The sequence below is a fragment of the Panthera onca genome, chromosome D2 (assembly GCF_046562875.1).
Source record: "Panthera onca isolate mPanOnc1 chromosome D2, mPanOnc1 haplotype 2, whole genome shotgun sequence".
Classification (NCBI taxonomy): Eukaryota; Metazoa; Chordata; class Mammalia; order Carnivora; family Felidae; genus Panthera; species Panthera onca.
Window position 1 is genome coordinate 54,515,094 of NC_138349.1, and position 21,426 is coordinate 54,536,519.

Consider the following 21,426-nt stretch of genomic DNA (forward strand, 5'->3'; position numbering starts at 1 on the left):
AAGTAAAGCTTATCTTACTAGGGAAACTTGCCACAATATGGGTTGCTTGCTAAGACATTGTTGGGCCTGTGCCCACTATGAGGGCTGGTAAATGATAGTCCCTGGCTGAGGAGTGAAACATCAGTCTCTGGACCTGATTTTATTTTTCTTTAAATGTAAAGTATAAATAGATTCTTCCCCAGAAGATCATTAAATTTTGTTTGCATCATCTAATTTTTCTTTAAGTTAAAAACATGTATATATGTTTTATATTATTTTAATTGACATGCACATATTATCTTACATTCTGCCTTTTAAAGAGTTTATGAGAAATACTATATATTTGTTTACATGGGTAAATACATAAGCATAGTTTTAAAAATGAAGTAGTATATTATAAAAGTCTCCTTGTCTCTGATGTCACCCATCTCCCACCCCTCCTAGCACCACGACTATTACTTTGTTTTGTGTCCTTCCAGAGTTACTTAACAGGAGGAACATACAAATATGCATTCTTATTTCTCCTCATTTTACCTAAAAGGGTAAGCATACTATATATGCTATTCTGTAACTTGCTTTTTAAAGATAATAGTATGTTATGAAAGTATTCAAATCTATATGTAGTTTTTCATTCCCTGTTTATTGCCACATGGTATTGCCTTGGGTGTGTTTCTCATGGTTTAACCTGTCCTCTCCTGGTGAACATTGAGGTGGATTTTAGTCTGTTGCTATCACACCATGATGTAATGTGTTTGTGCGTGTATAATTTCACGGGTGTGCAAGTATGTCATTAGGGTATTTTTATCAGAAGTGCAGTTGCTGGGTCAGTTTTATGTGGGTGATTTTGATAGACATTGCTGAATTGCCCTCTGTTGTACCATTTCCTTTTTCTTTCAGGAAGTAGGCTGTACCAGTTTACACATTTTTTAGCAGTGCCATTTCTGCAGCATTGCCAACGATTGCGTTTTCAAACTTCTGGATTTTTGCCAGCTTTTGATGAATGAATAGCAGTATCTCAGTTGTAATATGTATTCTCTTATTGTTAGTGAGATCAAGTGTCTCAGTTCTCAGAGCTATTTTTTAAAGTTTATTTTTTTGAGAGAGAGGGAGAGAGATAGCAAGTGGGGGAGGAGCAGAGAGAGACAGAGAGAGAGAGAGAGAGAGAGAGAGAGAGAGAGAGAATCCTAAGCAGGCTCTGCACTGTCAGTGGGAGCCCAATGCAGGGCTTGAACTCAGGAGCCATGGGATCATGACCTGAGCCAAAGTCAGATGCTTTCTTAACTGACTGAACCATCTAGGCTCCCCCCTCAGAGCCATTTTACTTCTTTTTTCCACTGTTTTATTTCTTTAGCTCAACTTTTTGTTAATTTGTGAAATAATATTTTAATAATACTTTATGATTAGCATTTTTAATGTTTATATTACATTGTATTATGTAATTATACCATTGTTTATCTTTCTGTAGCTGGGCATATGGTCTCCTTTTTGAGTGTGGCTATTTATTTTGCTGAGAACAGTTATTAAAAAGTGTTTCCCCTTTATGTTATTTGGGAATTGAGAATTATAGGATCTGTTGTAGGCTTTTGTACTAATTAGCTGTGAGTAAACCATGTAACTTATCTGCATCTCAGTTCTTCCATCTGCAAATAAAGATGTTGAATTAAATGATTTCTTCGTCCTGTGACCCTTTGAAAGTTATCAAAAGCATTATATTAAGCCATTATTAATAGTCTTAAAATAATAGATATAGAAAGAGCAATATTATGTTGTTATAGGTTTTAAAAGACTTGTTCTGTTTCTTGTTGGATAAATAATGCTTTTCTTTGGTAAAAAAATTATCTTTCATTTGCCTCCCTTGACATTCCTTGGTTAGAAATACCTCTTCATCTTTTTTCACTTCACATCAAAGCCACTTTTTAGAGGCATGCTTTTTGTGGGCGGAGGGTGGGGTACTGTAAGGGAAGAAAAATACACTGTTTTTGATTTAATTTAATCCTTCTCCTAAACGTGCTTCATTACTGCATAACTGCTGCCAATTGGCCTGTTCAATTTTCCAGACTCAATTGGAAATCTGATCTCCTTAAATCTGTTTAAATGGTCCCTCATCAAAAATTAACACATTCAACTAGTTACACTATTTCTGTACTACAGAGTTAGGAATTAAATTATAGTAATCTTTTCTCGGTTTTTTTTTTTTTCTTTGTTTACTTGGCATCTGTGAAAATTGCACTAGAGAAAACAAATAGATATTTTTTTTTTTAATTTTTTAAGTTTATTCACTTAGAGACAGACTTGCGCACACACAAGTGGGGTAGGGGCAGAGAGAGAGAGAGGGAGAGAGAATCCCAAGCAGGCTTTGCACTGTCAGTGCAAAGCCCGATGAAGGGCTCGAACCCACGAACTGTGAGATCATGACCTGAGCCAAAATCATACGCTCAACCAACTGAGCCTCCCAGGCAACCCAGGATTTTTTTATTTTTAAGTAATCTCTACACCCAACCCGGGGCTTGAACTCAGAGCCCTGAGATCAAGAGTTGCATGCTCCATCAACTGAACCCACCAGGCCCCTAAATATATCTTTTGATGTGTGTTTTGGGGAATGAGATTAAAACCAGTGGTAAAATGAGATGTAGACGGTAACATTTGAATTACAACATCAAAATATAAGTAGACTGTTATTAAAACTCAGAACTTTCAAAATTAAAAATCCTCTAACACTAGAGCATACAGACTTGGATTCTCAAAACTAGTAAGTTTTGATTGTATGGCATGATCTTACTCCCCTCCCCCACCATGAAATAGATTAAACTTTGCCATATAGTTTTTCACCCAGATTAGAGAGCGTTAAGAGATAAAAGAAACCTTAAAGCTCATTTAGGCAATTCTCTCCTTGTATGAAATTCTTCCTTAAGGAAGGGAGATAAGCTTCCTTTGTGCGCAGCTGTTTAGTAGTAGAGTTGAGACTAGATCTTGGGTCATTGGATTCCTAGTCCATTTTACTTTCTACCGTACTCTACTTAGTGTTGTTATTATCTTAATCTCTTTCTCGTTTCTGTCTTCCATATCTTCTACACACTTACCTATGAATGTGTGTTGGACACTGTTATCTGATAGTTTTGTCTGTCTTTGGCTGTTTTTATTTTATGTTTGGTTTCCATACTAATCATCTAGATACTTATCACTCAGTACTTAGGTTATTAATTGCCTTTGGGCTGTACTCACTGCTCCTGTTAGCTTTTTTTTTTTTGTTCTTTGGAATTTATTCACTACTGAATAGTGATATTCTTTAAAAAAGTATTTTCATCACTTTCTTTTCCAATTTAAGATATTTAGTGTTTTCCTGTTGTATATTTGGTCAGAATTCTCAGTTCACAATTCAAACGATCTTCTCAAATAATTATGGCTTACCTATTTGATCATGCCTTTTTTGTTGTTGTTACTGAAAAATGGTTTTATTACGATGGTGGATATCCATCTACTTATTCTCCGTATCTGATCAGTTCTAAATTTATCTTCCAGTCTTACACATTCCTTGCCTGTCCCAACTTAGGAACTGGTTATTTGTTTTTCACATTGGAAGCTTCTGAGTGTTCTTTTCTTTCTGTTGCCAGTGATGAATAATGTTTTCTCCAGATATGTATGTTTTAGTTATGCTCATTATTATTATAGACAAAAGTAGTGTTATATATCTGAATGCACTTGTGGGTTTGGAAAATTACTAATTTAGAAATGAATCAGGGGTACCTGGGTGGCTCAGTCAGTTGAGCATCTGACTCTTGATTTTGGCTCAGGTCATGATCCCAGGGTTGTGGGATCGAGCCCATGCTCAGCGCAAAGCCTGCTTAATGTTTTCTGTCTCTCTCCCACTGCCCCCCTCCCCCACTCACACTCTCTCTCTCTCTTTCTCTCTCTCTCTCCAGATAAAAATGAATCAGTTGTTGACAGACAGGAAGAAAATATAGTGGATAGTCTCCTTGGTGCTGGAGTTTGCTAAAGTACGTGTGGTAAAATGAGATGATTTCTGGGACTGGGGAGGGACATAAGAATTGTGTTGCCGCAGCTTAGGTCTTAGGAAATAGGATAGAAACTTAATTCTTTTCCCCCTTTGTCCATAAGGGCAGGATTTAGTTCTAGCTTTGAAATTGGGCCTAGGTTGAATGAAGAAGGCTAATGGAAAGGTTTACTTAAGAGATTACAGGTATAGGTCCCATAGAAGAGTTAGTAACTGGCTCAGTGATTTTAAGGGACAGCTAAGTAGTCTTAACTTGATTTGAATCCAAATGGTAAAAGACATAGTTTTCTTAGTTTATTGGGGCTTAGAAGTATACTTAAATGTCAGGAGCCCAGTACCTGTATAATTTGTACCTTCATCTTCATGTGAACGTAAAGTAGATGGTTAAGTATTTTAAACACCTGTAATGTAACAGTCTCTGTGCTAGACTGTGTGTTTACCAAGAGGAAGAAACATAATTTTGGCTTTAAAAGGAGGCTGAGAGCCGAGTGGGGATAGCAAACTTGCACATGAACAAATGTGTTAATTGCCATAGGAAGATATGTATAAAGTGCAAGATAATTTAGGAAGCAGTGAACTGTGTGTTGGGAAAATCACAGAAGAGAATGGATATTTTGTGTAATTTGAACAAACTGCCACTATAAAAAGTCATATAACCAGGAAGAAATGCCCCTTTCTCCTTCAGTCCACCTGGTGGAATAAAAATGAAGACTCTACTCTGGTGTCAAGATACTGTCTAGAGGAGAAAAATCATTTTCTATTAATACTCTATATGGAGGTGCCAGAAATGATCCTGTCTTTTGGAGTGTCCATGAGATTTCTATCACTTAATCAAGATTTTGTACCATTCTGAGACTCAAAACTAAACAAAAGCCTTTGCTGACTAACCCAGTCTTACCCTGGTGTTTAAATTTTTTTTTAAATTCTCTAATATCTATACCCCAATATTTTTATACTTCTTCAAGATACCATTTTAGAAATGTATCCTTTTAAAATGTTTCATATGTAGGACACCTGGGTGGCTCAGTCGGTTGAGCATCCGACTTTGGCTCAGATCATGATCTCACAGTTTGTGGGTTCGAGCCCCACATCGGGCTCCGTGCTGACAGCTCAGAGCCTGGAGCACGCTTCGGATTCTGTCTTCCTCTCTCTCTCTGCCCTTCCCTTAGTCATGCTTTCTCTCTCTCTCTCTCTCTCTCTGTCTCTCTCTCAAAAATAAATAATAAAACATTAAAAAAAATTTTCATGTGTATCTTGCCTAATTAGAATGTGGAATTCTTTTTAGCCTTTTAGGTCTTAGCAAGGCCTGAATAGCATGAACTTAATACATTTTTGTTGAATGAGAAGTTCCCAGTAATTCTCTTAGATGCTGAATTAGTCAGCTTTTGCTGTGGCAATAAACCACCCCCAGTTTTAGTGGCTTACAATCATAAACATTTATTTCTCACTAACATTCCATATGTCAGCTGTGCTCAACTGGCTCAGCTGGTCTTCCCAGTGCCTGGCTGTAGGCTGAGATCTGTCCATTATGGAACCCAGGCTGAAAGAGCATGCCTACTAGGGGCGTGATCTTCTCTTGGTAGAATGCAGAAGCACAAGAAGGCTAACAGCAGTACTTCTTAAAAGCGCTCTATGGAACTGGCCCACATCCCATTAGCCATAGCAAGGCATATGGCAAGATACACACCGAAAATGAAAAGAGTGTGGAAAGTAGTATTTTCCCATGGGATGGGGGATGGGAGGGTGAGTGTTTAGTGAACAATAATATGACCTAATACAGATGTTTCTGAATTTAACAATTAGAGGAACAGGTGAAGTTATAAGTATGAAACCAAAGAATTTGGTGCGTAGGAGGTCTTCCAAGGACCTGGGAGTGAGGAATATTTAATGAAAACTTAAATTATTTTAACAAAAGCAATATCAACATTAAAAGGTAGGGGGGCTGCAAAGTGTCCTAGTTAAAAACCTGGGCTCTGACATTAGTCCAGTCGGTTTAGATTATGGATCTACTTCCTAGCTGTATACTCTAGATCAAGTCACTCTATCTCAGTTTTCACATCTGTAAAATGGATGTGCCACTTACAAATCTGTTACTTTGCAGTTCTAAATCCATCTTTCATCGCCCTATTTGCAACACTGGAAATTTCTCTCTTGCCAGCTTTTGTTAAGGTTTGTCAGTAGAAGGACTAGAGGGAGAGTAGAGAAGGAAGGAGTTTTTCTTCCTGATTCTAGTGTCTTGGCTGCTCACTCCTGTAGCACACTGAGGCCCCCAGAATGTGGGACACCGTGGGGCTCTCAACGCCTAGGGAGTTTTAGCAGCAACCCTCCTACATGCAGTTTCCCAGTGAGTTCCATACTCTGACATCTCCCCCTTGGTACCTTCCTGAGTTCCCCTGGCGTGTTGAGTTCTACTAGATGACTTTACAGTGAGTGACCTGTTGGCCTGACACTTTAGTGAATTTCTCAGACATCCATGCCATGTCCTTATCACAGGCCTGTATCTAAGCCCTGTTGAGAGTGGCCCCTTTACAGATTTATTCCTCTCCTGTTGGTCTGCATCAGCCCTTGAAGTAGTGGCTGCTCCCTGTACCTGCTATCTCTTTGACTCTTGGTATTATCCTTTGTTATAATTAATAATGCTTTATATTAACCTTTCCCTGTTGAAATTACTATGCGGTTTCTTGTCTTCTGATTGTACTTTGACTCATATGTCAGGGTAATAAGTGCTATTTTTCTCATACAATTGTTCTGAGGATTAAATGGAATACTACATGGGATCACAAAGTGTTTAGTGTCTGCCATTGAGTAAGTCTGTAGTACGTGTGGGTGATGTGGAAACTATCATCTTCATCATCATCGTCACTGTTCCCGTCACTAATTAGGAATAATAACATTTCTACTTTTTGTCCACAGGATGTTTCGTCTTCACTCACTCTCTGCATTGGCAGAACTGGCCGTGGGCGTTCGATGTTACCATGGAGGATCACAGCCCACCCAGATCAGGCGACGACTAATGATGGTGGCTTTCCTGGGAGCATCTGCAGTAACTGCGAGTACTGGTCTCCTGTGGAAGAGGTGCGTGTTATCTGAGCATTCTGCTCCTGCGTGTACTCTCATTCTTCCAGTTGTCTCTGTTATCTAGAAGGATTATATTGATTTCTGGCTTAACTTTGCACTAAAATTTCTTGCCCAAATAATTTGGTGTTGATAATATTTGTGAAATAAGAGGTTTCAAAGAATTCAGCACTTGTGTCAAAGCAACCAATAGGAGATACCCTGCCTTACTATCTGCCTGTCTCCTCTGCCAAACATTTAAAATAATTTACCAATTTAATAATTTTAATAAATTTTTGAATAAATAATATATAATACTAAATGAATAAGTAAATAAATTTAATAATTTACCAATTTGCTGTATACAATCCACTGGTTTTTAGTATATTTACAAAATTGTACAACCATTGCCACTCTGATTCTGAAAATTTTCATCACTCCATAAAGAAACTCCATGCTGTTTAGTAGTCACTTCCCACTTTCTCCATCCCTCCCAGACCTGGGAAGCTGCTGATCTGCTTTCTGCCATTAGGCAGTAAAATAGGGATAATGATAGTACCTATCTCAAAGGTTGTTATGAAGATTGAGTTATTATTATTTTTTTAAATAACATTTTATTTTATTGTTTAAGTAGGCCGTACACTCACCATGGGGCTCCAACTCACGACCCTGAGCTCAAGAATCATACACTTTACTGACTAAGTCAGCTAGGCACTCTGAGGTATTATTTGTTAAGTGCTTAGAACAGTGCTTGGCACATAACTTTGTAAAATAAATATTTTGTGTAGAAGGTACTTGGCACATAGTAAGCTATCAATAAATGTTAACTATTATTACTGGATATAAGCTGAAGGTGAGAAATGGTGAAGAGAGGAGAGAGTATTAGCAGAAAAGACTGGGTTTCCAAAAAAAAAAAAAAAAGTTGGAGTTGTGATATAAAAGATTCTATATTAGATTCTATATCCTATGCCAAAAGTTGTGATTTTAATCTGTAGGCAATGATGAGCTAAGAGGGTTTGAAGCAAGAGTCTGATCACAAACAAGTATTAAGAGACGTTAATACAGCAACAATAATGGAATAAACTGGAGTGGGAAGATGATCTACTGACAGACACTGATACTAGTTTGAGATGATGATGCGGGTGCAGGAACCTTAGAAAGGGGTGCATGGGTTTAGGAAGAAGAGAGAGGGGGAGAAAGATCTAGACGGAAGGAGGAAGAGAGGGAGGCAAAAGAAGGAAAAGAGGGATGGGAAACACACTTTTTGTTCTTTCACTGTGATAAATATTAAATGCTTAGCAATTTCTTCAGGAATGCTTTCCTGTAATGGAATTAGAGGACTCCAGGCAGGTGCATTTAGATTGCCTTTTGGCTTAGTCTAATATCAAAGATGACAACAGGCTCTACCTGAAGAAGCTGAGAAGTTGTTTGATGGTTTGAATGTTTAAGAAGTTACTACTCTTTTTCTTTGAGTCACTTTGTTTATACTATTCAGATTAAATGCTAATGAACAAGTTTAGATTATTTTACTTATCTTAATTTGTAGTGTTTTTGTGTAATATTACTCCCAGAAAAAGAATAAGAAGATAATTTGGACTGTTATGTAGAGGAAACATTCCTCTTTTTGTTGTAATTTTTAAGCCCCAAAATATCCAAAAGCAAAAAACTACATATTGACAGTATGTCCCCAGTATTAGGCTTCTTCTAATGCATATGCTTTTGTCACAGATTCTAATTTGATGAATGCTTCAAAATCATAAATATACCTAAGTGCCAAGATTTTAGTGCTCGAAGATTGTTAGTCTTGTGCCTTTGCTGTGCCATGTAGGAAATTATAATGAGAGAACCATAATTATTCTAAAGTTTTGAAACAAAAAATAAAAAAAAATTGTTGAAATTTTCATGTTTATATTGAGATCAAGATCAGTAGCAAACACTCTCTAAAATGATTTTGAGTTGGGGCTCCTGAGTTGCTCAGTTGGTTAAGCATCCAACTTTTGGTTTTGGCTTGGGCATGATCTGATGGTTGTGAGTTTGAGCCCTCCGTCTGGCTCCACGCTGACAGCGCGGAACCTGCTTGGGATTCTCGCTTTCTCCCTCTCTCTCTGTCCCTCCCCTGCTCACTCACTCTCTCTCTCAAAATAAATAAGTAAAGTTTAAAAAATAAATAAATAAAATGATTGTGAGTTATCATGTCAGAGAATACAGGCATAGGGCTTACCCTTTAATTTTATATCTTTTTTCCATTCTCTTTTTAAAACTTGTGAAATGAACAGAAATAAAATGTTTTCCTAAGAAGTGAGATTTAAAGTTCTTTAAAAAAAATAAAGTTCAGGGGCGCCTGGGTGGCTCAGTTGGTTAAGCATCTGACCTTGGCTCAGGTCATGATCTCATGGTTCATGAGTTTGAGCCCCACATCAGGCTCTGTGCTGACAGCTTAGAGCCTGGAACCTGCCTTGATTCTGTGTCTCCCTCTCTCTCTGGCCCTTCACCCACCTGCACTCTGTCTCTGTCTCTGTCTCTGTCTCTCTCTCTCTTTCAAAAATAAATAAACATTAAAAAAATTTTTTTAAACAAACTTCTTTTTAAAAGAGGGCATGATATAATTTTAAAGTTTAAAAAATTTTAAATTGATAAACTTAAATTTCAAAACTTTAAACCTCATAAATTTAAATGACAAGAGAACAATAGGATCTAAAAAGTCTAATGTAGAAGTTTCCATCCCCAATCCCTTTTCCTGAACAAAAAATAAATATTTAGCGTATGTTGTTATAGTTTTGAATTATATAGGTGGATGACAAAGAATACAATTTGGAATGTTTGCCTTCAAACCAAAGTGTATATGTTCTGGGTTATACAATTAGGTATGTGTAAAGACCAGGTTTACTACCTAAATTCATGAATTAACTTAAGTATGATCCTTAGAAACCATATTACAGTATTGTTAGAGAAAGAACATTTGTCACATTTTACTTTGTTTTCAGATACTCAGTCTTAAAAAAGATACTGAGATATAGTATTAAGGATTCAGGGTTTGAAGTCTGAATATTTGGGTTTACACTGGCTATGTAGCCTATCTAGTATCATTCTTCTTTTAGCCTAAAGTACTTGCTTTATTAGGAGTTCTTGTCTGCTGGAGATAGATCCTGTCAGCTTTTGTCTGGAAATGTCTTTATTTTGCTTTCACTTTTGAAGGATATTTTCACTGGATATAGAATTCTAGGTTGACTTTTTTCTTTCTAGCACTTTAAGTATATCATTCAGTTGTCTCCAGTTTTGATTTTTCTTTTTTTGTCTTCAGTATGGTATCCTCATTATAGTCTAGTATTTTTTTTTCATTGTGGTAAGATATATGTAGCATAAAATTTACCATTTTAACCATTTTTAACTTCATTAACATTAATTACATTCACATTGTTGTGTAACCAATACTACCATTGATCTCTAGAATTTTTTTATTATTCCCAAACTGAAACTCTGGACCCATTAAACAGTAATTCCCCAGTCAACTTCCCCCTAATACCTGGGTATTCTGCTTTTTTGCTTTATGAATTTGACTATTCTAGTGCCTATATAAATGGGATAATGCAATATTTGTCCTTTTGTGTCTGGCTTATTTCACTTAACATAGTAATTTCAGGGTTCATCCACATGTCATGTATCAGAATTTTCTTCCTTTTAAAGGCTGACTAGTTTTTCATAGTGTGTATTATATACCATTTTGTGTATCTATTCATCTATCAATGAATACTTGGGTTGTTTCCACTTTTCAACTATTGTGAATAGTTGTGAATAGTGAACATTTATGCACAAATATCTCTTGCAGCCCCTGCTTTCACTTCTTGTGGGTGTATAACCTGAAGTAGCATTGCTGGATTATGTCTTCAGGTTTTTTATGGAAAAGTCCATAGTAATTCTTATCTTTGTTCTTATGTGTGAATGATCTCTTTTTCGTTGGCTTAGTTTTACGATTTTTTAAATTGTTTTCAGCAATTTGATTATGATATGTTTTAGTGCTGTTTACTTTGTGCTTATTCTGTTTAAAATTTATTGATTTCCTTAGACTGTGAATTTATGCTTTTTATGAAATTTGAACAATTTTGCCCATTATTTCTTCATTAAATTTTTTTGTTCCCATCTGCACAACCCCCCTCACATACATATACTTTCTGGGACTCATTCACACATGTGCTAAACCATTTGGTATTGTCCTACACATCATCAAGGTTTTGTTTATATTTTATACAGCCTTCTCTCTCTCTCTGCTTCAGTTTTTGGAGTTTTTGTTTGTTTCTTCAAGATCACTGATCACTTTTTCTGCAGTATCTTATCTGCTGTGTCTACTTATTTTTAAAAAGATTTTGGACATTATATTTTTAATCTCTAGAAGTACCATTTGGACAATATTGTTAATTGGAGGAGCTGGAAAGGAGGCAGCATAGGAAGATCCTGAACTTACCCCTTCCTGTAGACACACCAGACCTATAGCTACGTATGGGTAATTTCCCTCTGTAAAAGATCTGAAAACTGTGAACTCCATCTACAACAAAAGATATAAGGGCCACACCAAGATGGATAAAGAGGCAGAAACACAGTCCTGCAAAAAACCCTATCCTCAGAGCAACAACATTGAACAGAGAAGGAATTTCACCAGGTGGTGCTTCTTCTGGAGGAGTGGGGGCGGGGGGGTTGGTGCCCCACATTAGTCACCCCATCACCTGGGATTTTCCCTGGAGAGAGGAGCCTGAAAATATTGGACTTGCAAAACCAATGGGTTTGACATGCAGGGGTCCCAAAATGCTATATGAAACTGAGATTCTGGTCTTAGAGGGCTCATATGTAGTTTCACTTGCTCTGAGACCCAGAAATCACCCAGCAGTCTGAAAGGGATTGCCAGTGACCTCACAAACAGAAGGCATATCACAGGTGTGGAGGCCCTTCCTAAGGAGCACCAGGTTCAGGCTCCACTTTGGGCACTCCCTGCACCCGCCCTATGCTGAGAAGACAAGTGTCCATTTTGTGTGGCTTTGAAAATCAGCAGGGCATAACTCCAGGAAAGGTGGAGAGCCATAGGAAACCACAACTCTGCTCTTAAAGGGCCCCTCCACAATCTCACTCACTCTGAGATCCAGCCATTGGAAGGAGTTTGAAAAGCACCTGGGCCATATGTGATGATTTATTCACTGATTTTAGGGCTTGTGCCAGAAGGGCGGGGTTCTGTGTGAACTTTCTTCAGGAGTGGAACCGCTGGTGGCCACCATTTCTCTTGCCTTACTTCAGCCTAGCTGGCCTGATGTAGGCGCCAGTTCTGACATTCTCCATCTACATAGCTAGCACTGCTTGTCCTGCTGTGGCATTTCCCTGTGGTCTCCTCCTGTCACGGCAGGGCAAGCAGCTTCCACCCTGCCTCACCTGATGGGCATCCTTAGGACCAGTACCCCTCCAAAGTGATTCCTTGGGAGAGTTGGGGGGGAAGCTCTGCTCATGAACACATACATAACAGTTGTAGCCAGGCCTCTTGGCCAACCACATCGGGTGCTGACTCCACCCACTAGACACCCACAGCAGCTGCAACCTGGCCTCTAAGCTTGCCAAGCTCGGACCAGCCCCATCTACCAGTGTACCCACAGCAGTTGCAGCCCAGTCACAACAGGAAGGGTGCACACAGACAACACTGGGGATACCCCTGGAACACTTGGTTCTGGTAACCAGAGTAGATTGTACCTCTGGGCCCCACAGATGTCTTCTACATAAGACCACTACCTTTAAGACCAGGAAACATTGCTGACCTACATAATACATAGAAACAAACACAGAGTCAAGCAAAATAAAAATATAGGAATATGTTCCAAATGAAAACAAGACAAAACCTTGAAAAATGAACTAAATGAAATGGAGGTAAGCAATTTACCTTATAAAGAGTTCAAGTTAATGGTCATAAAGGTGTTTGTCAAACTTGGGAGAAGTGTGTAAACCCATTGAGAACTTTAACAAAGATAGAAAATATAAAAAAGAACCAATCAGAGCTAAAGAACAAAATAACCAAATGAAAATACACTAGAGGGAATCAACAGCAGATTAGAGGATGCAGAAGAAGGATCAGTGATCTGGAAGACAGTGTAGTGAAAAGGAACCAAGCTAAATAGCAGAAAGAAAAAGGAATTAAAAAAAAAATGAGGCTAGGTTAAGGGACCTCTAGTACAATGTCAACCATACTAACATTTGCATTCTTGGGTCCCAGAAGGAGAAGAGAGAAAGAGAAAACTTATTTGAAGAAATGATAGCTGAAAACTTCCCTTACTTGGGGAAGGAAATATTTGGGTCCAGGAAGCAAAGAGACCACCAAACAAGATAAACATAAAGAGGTCCACACCAAAACATAATAATTAAAATATCAAAAATTAAAGAGAGAATCTTAAAAGCAGCAAGAGGAAAGCAACTAGTTACATACTGGGAATACCTCTAAGGCTATCAGGTGATTTTTCAGCAGAAACTTTGCATCCCAGAAGGGAGTGGCATGATATATTCAAAGTGCTGAAAGGGGAAAAAAAAATCTACAACCAAGAATGGTCTACCTGGCAAGGTTATCATTCAGAATTGAAGGACAGATAGAAGGTTTCCTAAACAAAAGTTAAAAGATTCATCACCACTGAACTGGCCTCAGAGGAAATATAAAGGGACTTCTTTAAGCAGAAAAGGCCATAAGTAGAAGTGAGAAGATTATGAAAGAAAAAGTCACTGGTAAAAGCAACCATAGTTAAGATAGTAGATCAGTCACTTACAAAGCTGCTCTGAAGGTTAAAAGACAAAAATAGTGAAATCAAGTATATGATAATTAAGGGAATACACAAAATAAAAAAGATGTAAAATATGACATCAGATACATAAATTTTTGGGAGGGTGAGTAAAAACAAAATTGTTGAGAGGGCTTTTAGAATGTATTGGAACATTGGGGCGCCTGGGTGGCACAGTTAAGTGTCTGACATTTGCTCTTGGCTGAGGTCATGATCTCATGGTTTGTGGGTTTGAGCCCCACATCAGGCTCTGCGCTAATGGCTAATGGTGCAGAGCCTGATTGGGATTTTGCCTGTCCTTCTGTCTGCTCCTCCCCCACTGGTGCTCATTCTCTCTTAAAGTAAATAAATAAAAATATTACAAAAAAAATAAAGAATGTATTGGAACATAAACATCCAGCAACTTTGAATAGATTGCTGTATACACAGGGTGTTATATATGAGCCTCATAGTAACGTAACCACAACTCCAAAACCTGTAATAGATACATAAAAAAATAAAGAGAATCCAAGCATAACACTAAAGAAAGTGATCCAATCACAAGAGAAGAGAGCAAGAGAAGAAGAAAGGAACAGAGAAGAACCACAAAAACAACCAGAAAACAATGAATAAGTAGTACAATAAGTAGTATCTATCAGTAATTACTTTAGATGTAAATGGACTTAATGCTCCAATCAAGACATAGAGAGATTGAATAGATTAAAAGAAAAAGAAACAAGACTCATCTATTTGCTGTCTACAGGAGTCTCACTTCAGACCTAAAGATACATACAGATTGTATGGATGGAAAGGGATGGAAAAAAAGGTATTCTTTGCAAATGGAAGTGGAAAAAAAGCCAGGGTAGCAAAACTTAGACAAAATAGCCTTTAAAACAAAGACTATAATAAAAGACAAGGTCATAACATAATGGTAAAAGGATCAATCTAACAAGAGGCTATAACTTGTAAATATCTGTGCACCCAACACAGGAGCACCTAAATACATAAAGCAAATATTAACAAGGGAGAAATTGACAGTAATACATAGTAATAGTAGCAGACTTTGACACACTTTGACAGACTTTGACATACATCAATGGATAGACTATTCAGACAAAATCAATAAGGAAACAGTGGCTTCAAGCAACACGTTAGACCAGATAGACTTAGTAGATATATACAGAACATTCCATCCCCAAACAATGGAATATATAATCTTTTCAAGTGCACAAAGAACATTCTCCAGAATAGATCCCATGTTAGGACACAGAATAAGTCTCAATAAATTTAAGATTGAAATCACATCAAGCATCTTTTCCAACTACAACAGTATGAAACTAGAAATTAATTACAAGGAAAAAAAAAACCTGGAAAAAACACAAACACATGGAGGCTAAATAACATGCTACTAAACAACCAATGGATCAATGAAGAAATCAAAGAGGATATTTAAAAATATCTCAAGATAAATGAAAATGGAAAGACAACATTCCAAAATCTTTGGGATGAAGCAGAAGTAGTTCTAAGAGGGAGGTTTATAGTGATACAGGCCTATGCCAAGGAATAAGAACAATTTCAAATAAACAATCTAACCTAATACATAAAAGAAGTAGAAAAAAATAAAGCCCAAAGTTGATAGAAGGAAGGAAATAATAAAAATCATACCAGAAATAAACAAAATAGACTAAATAAATGAAATAGGTACTAAAAAACAATAGAAAAAAATTTTTAAAAGATAAATATAGAAAAGATAAAAAAGGGGCACCTGGGTGGCTCGGTCGGTTAAGCATCCGACTTCGGCTCAGGTCATGATCTCACGGTCCGTGAGTTCGAGCCCCACGTCGGGCTCTGTGCTGACAGCTCAGAGCCTGGAGCCTGTTTCAGATTCTGTGTCTCCCTCTCTCTCTGCCCCTCCCCTATTCATGCTCTGTCTCTCTCTGTCTCAAAAATAAATAAACGTTAAAAAAAAAAAAATTAAAAACAAAAAAAAAGAAAAGATAAAAAAAGATTAAGAGGTTGTTCTTCAAAAAGATAAAGGAAATTGATAAACCTTAGGCAGACTCAATTAAAAAAAGAGAGGACTTAGGGATGCCTGGGTGCCTCAGTTGGTTAAACATCCAACTTTTGATTGGCTTAGGTTGTGATCACACAGTCATGGGATTGAGCCCCATGTGGGGCTCCACGCTGAGCATGGAGCCTGCTTGGGATTCTCTCCCTTTCTCTCTGCCTCTCCCTGACTCTCATGTCCATACTCTTTCTCTCTCAAAAATAAACAAAAACATTAAAAAAAAGAGAACTTAAATAAAACTAGAAATGAAAGAAGTTACTACTGACATCACAGAAATACAAAATATTGTAAGAAACTACTATGAAAAATTACATGCCAACAAATTGGGGAACCTAGAGGAAACACTAGGTAAATACTAGATAAATTCCTAGAAACATACAATATTCCAAGACTGAATCAGGAAGAAATAGAAAATCTGAAAGACCAGTTACCAGTAATGAAATCGAATCACTTAAAACAAACAAAACCACACACACACACACATACACACACACACACACACACACACACACACACACACACAAACCTCTTAATAAGTAAAAGTCTAGGACCACATGGCTTTGCAGGTGAATTTCTGCAAAACGTTTAAAGAAGAGTTAATAATACCTGTCCTTCTCAAACTATTCCAAAAAATTGAAGAGGAAGGAACACTTCTAAATTTATGCCATGAGGACATGATAGCAAAACCAGGCAAAGACCCTACAAGAAAAATAATTATAGGCCAATATGTATCTTGTGGTCCTTTTATGTTTTGCTTATTTCATTTAATATAATGTCCTCAGGTTTCATCCGTATTGTAGCATATGTCAAAATTTCCTATTTTGAAAAAAGATTGAATAATATTCCATTGTATGTATGTATGTTTTAGTCCATTTGGACTACTGTAACAAAAATACCACAAACTGAAGGACTTATAAACAATAAACATTTATTTCTTATAGTTCTGGAGGCTTAGAAGTCCAAAGTCATGACACTGGCAGATTCAGTGTGTGGCGAGGGTCAGTTTACTAATTACTGGCTTTCTTTTCACTGTAACCTCACGTGGCAGAAGGGTGCAAGGGGGCTTTCTTGGGCTTTTTTAAAATATAAGAGCATTAATCCCATGGGGATAGAGTTCTCATGACCTAATCACATCCCAAAGGCCCCATTTCCCAGTACCATTACCTTGGATGTTAGGTTTTAACATGAATTTTGGGAGGACACATTCAAACTGTAGCAATGTATACACCACGTTTTGTTTATCCGTTCATCTGTTGATGGACATTTGAGTTCCTGCTACCTTTGGGATATTGTGAATAATGCTGCTGTATACATATTTGTTGAAGTTCCTGCTTTTACTTTTTTGTGGTCCGTGCCCAGAAGTGGAATTGCTAGACCTCATAATAGTTCTATTTAAAAATTTTTGAGGAATCTTTCTACTTTTTTCTATACCAGCTGCTTCAATTTACTTTCCCGCTAACAGTGCACAGGAGTTCCAGTTTGTCTACATCCTTGCTTAACACTTGTTATTTCCTGTTTTTTCAACAATGAAAACAAGTATGAGGTGATACCTTACTTTGATTTTGATTTCCATTTCCCTGATGATGAATGATGGTGAGCATCCTGGCCATTTTATGGTGTTTTGTTTTGTTTTGTTTTGTTTTGTTTTGTTTTGTTTTTGGAGAAATGTTTATTTAAGTGCTCTTATGATTTTTTAATTAGATAATTTGGTTTTGTTTTTTTTTGTTGTTTGTTTTTTGCTATTGAGTTGTAGGAGTTCCTTATATATTTTAGATATTAATTTCCTATCAGATGCATGGTTTACAACTATTTATTCCTGTTTTGTAGTTTACCTTTTCATTTTGTTGATTGCTGGTCAGTAGCTTTTCAGTGTGATTTAGTTCCACTTGTGTATTTTAGCTTCAGTTGCCAAGACCAAAAGTCATGGAGTTTTTCCCCTATGTTTTCTTCTGGGAATTTTATAGTTTTGGGTGTACTTTTAAAAAAAATTTTTTTAGGGGCGCCTGGGTGGCGCAGTCGGTTACGCGTCCGACTTCAGCCAGGTCGCGATCTCGCGGTCCGTGAGTTCGAGCCCCGCGTCAGGCTCTGGGCTGATGGCCCGGAGCCTGGAGCCTGTTTCCGATTCTGTGTCTCCCTCTCTCTCTGCCCCTCCCCCGTTCATGCTCTGTCTCTCTCTGTCCCAAAAAATAAATAAAAAACGTTGAAAAAAAAATTAAAAAAAAAAAAAATTTTTTTTAATGTTTATTTATTTTTGAGAGAGACAGAGTGTGCGTGGGGGAGGGCCAGAGAGAGAAAGACACAGATTCTGAAGAAGCTCCAGGCTCTAAGCTGTCAGCACAGAGCCCGACGTGGGGCCCGAACCCACAAGCCTTGAGGTCATGACCTGAGCCAAAGTTGGACACTTAACCGACTGAGCCACCCAGGTGCCCCTGGGTGTACTTTTAATTCTTTAATTCATTTCAAGTTGACTTTTCTGGATGGTGTAAGATAAGGGTACATGGGTTGTGTTTCCATTTATTTATGTCTTCTATAATTTCTTTCAGCAGTCCTTTGTACTTTTCTGTATATGAATCTTTCACACACACACACACCCTCCCTGGCTTGGTCACCTTTATTTCTAAGTATTCTATGCTTTCTGATGGGATTGTTTTCTTAATTCTTTTTTTGGTAGTGTATGGAAATACAATAGGTTTGTTGGTAGTGTATGGAAATACAATAGGTTTATATATATATATTTTTTATATACTACAACTTTCCTGAATTTGTTTACTAGTAATCAGTTTTTATAAAATCTTAAAGGTTTTCTATATATAGTATCATGTCACCTGTGAAGAAAGATCATCTTCTTCAGTCTCAATCCTTGCCTAATTGTATGGCTAGAACTTCCAGTGCTGTGTTGAATGCAATGGCAAGAGTGGACATTTATAGCTTCTCTCTCTCTTTTTTTTTTTTTTTTTTTGAGAGAGAGAGAGAGAGCGAGGACACACACACACACACACACACACACACACACACACATGAATGGGGTGGCACAGAGGGAGAGAAAGAGAAAGAGAGAGAATCTTAACCAAGGTTCATGCCCAGTGTGGATGGAGTCCAATGCAGGGCTTGATCTCACATCAGTGAGTTGGGTCAAGAGTTGGATGCTTAACTGACTGAGCCATCCAAACGCCCCTAATAGCTTATTCTTTCTCATAGAGGAAAGCTTTCAGTTTTTCACTGTTGAATCCTTCTCAGACTCTTTTAAAAAAAATAAAAGGGGGAACACTCCAAACTCCTTTTCTGAGTCTAACATTACCCTGATACCAAAATCAGACAAGGACACCACAAGAAAATAAAATTACAGGCCAGTATCCCCAATGAGTACAGATGAGAAAATAGTCTGAAAAATGTTAGCAAACTGAATTCATAATATATTAAAAGAATTGTATGGGGCACCTGAGTGGCTCAGTTGGTAAAGTGTTCGACTTTGGGTCAGGTCATGATCTTACGGTTCGTGAGTTTGAGCCCCATGTTGGACCCTGTGCTGACAGCTCAGAGCCTGGACCCTGCTTCAGATTCTCTGTGTCCCTGTCTCTCTGCCCCTCCCCGACTTGCGCTCTGTCTCTGTCTCTCAAAAATGAATAAACATTAAAAAAAAAACCGTATTCCATAGTCAAATGGGATTTATTCCAGGGATACATTTCTTAAATTATTTATTGGTTTGTTTGCTTGTTTGTTTATTTATTCATTTATCTTAGAGAGAGAGCTCACAGGGGAGAGGGGCGGAGAGAGAGAAGGGAGAATCCCATGCAGACTCCATGCTCAGCATGGAGCCTGACATGAGGCTCAATTCCACAACACTGGGATCATGACCTGAGCTGAAATCAAGAGTCAGATGCTCAACTGACTGAGCCACCCAGGTATCCCTATTCCAGGGATACAAAGGTGATGTAGTAGCCACAAATAAGTCCATGTGATATACTACATTAACAAAATAAAGAATCGAATCATATCATATCAGAAGATGCAGAAAAAGCATTTGACAAAAAATTCAACATCCATTCATGATAAAAACTCCCAACAAAATATATAGAGGTATAGAAGGAATGTACTTCAATAGATATGTAGGTAGGTAGGTAGGAAGGAATGTACTTCAATAGATAGATAGATATGTAGGTAGGTAGGTAGGTAGGTAGGAAGGAATGTACTTCAACAGATAGATATGTAGGTAGGTAGGTAGATAGAGGGAATGTACTTCAATAGATAGATAGACAGACAGACAGACAAGGGACTGCCTGGGTGGCTCGGTTGAGTATCTAACTCTTGATTTCAGCTCAGGTCATGAGCTCTGCATCAGGCTCTGCACTAAGCATGGAGTCTGCTTGAGGTATTCTCTCTTTCTCTTTTTTTCTCTCTGTCTGTCTCTCTCTTTCCTTTTCTGTCCCTCTGCTCTTCTCCCCTACTTTTGCTCTCATAAATTTAAATACATTCATACATACATACATACATACATACATACATACATAAATGGCATGTGCTTCCATATAGTAAAAGCCATACATGACAGTCCCGAATGTGGTATCATACTTAGTGGTAGAAAACTGAAAGTTTTTCATCTATGATGAACAGCAACACAAGAATGCTCGCCCTTGCCACTCTTTTTCAACATAGTTTTAGAAGCTCTAACCAGAGCACTTAGGCAAGAAAAAGAAATAAAAGGCATCTGGACTTCAAGCTGTACTACAAAGCTGTAATTATGAAGACAGTATGGCACTGGCACAAAAACAGACACTCAGATCAGTGGAACAGAATAGAGAACCCAGAAATGGATCCACAAACGTATGGCCAACTAATCTTTGACAAAGCAGGAAAGAATATCCAATGGATACTGTTTCAAAGGGACACTTGCACCCCAATGTTTATAGCAGCACTATCAACAATAGCCAAAGTATGAAAAGAGCCCAAATGTCCATTGATGGATGAATGGATAAAGAAGATGTGGTATGTATGTATGTATATATATATATATATATATATATATATATATATATATATATATATACAATGGAGTATTACTTGGCAATCAAAAAGAATGAACTCATGCCATTTGCAACTACATGGATGGAACTAGAGGGTATTATGCTAAGCGAAATTAGTCAGAGAAAGACAAATATCATATGACTTCACTCATATGAGGACTTTAAAATACAAAACAGATGAACATAGGGGAAGGGAAGCAAAAATAATATAAAAACAGGGAGGGGGATAAAACATAAGAGACTCTTAAATATGGCGAACAAACAGAGGGTTACTGGAGGGGTTGTGGGAGGGGGGATGGGCTAAATGGGTAAGGGGCATTAAGGAATCTACTCCTGAAATCATTGTTGCACCATATGCTAACTTGGATATAAATTAAAAAATAAATACATTATTAATAATAAAAAAATAAAAGGCATCAAAATCAGAAAGGAAAATGTAAAAACTTTTTCTTTTTTTTTCTATATATCTTTAAACATTTATTCATTTTTGAGAGACAGAGATAGAGCATGAGTAGGGGA

General features: G+C 37.5%; 1 protein-coding gene across 6 annotated transcripts in view; it reads left to right on the forward strand.

Annotated features, from left to right (window-relative positions):
* MICU1 (mitochondrial calcium uptake 1) overlaps positions 1-21,426 on the forward strand; it is a 248,400-nt gene that overhangs the window by 39,627 nt on the left and 187,347 nt on the right. For 5 of the 6 annotated variants that reach the window (XM_078434361.2, XM_081790529.1, XM_060642469.3 and 2 more), the window contains exon 2: positions 6,905-7,066. In XM_078434361.2, coding sequence (XP_078290487.1) covers positions 6,906-7,066 — 161 coding nt within the window. In that variant the 5' untranslated portion in view covers position 6,905. Of the gene's footprint in view, positions 1-3,899; positions 3,975-6,904; positions 7,067-21,426 lie in introns of all 6 variants that reach the window. The other variant, XM_081790530.1, reaches the window with a different exon arrangement.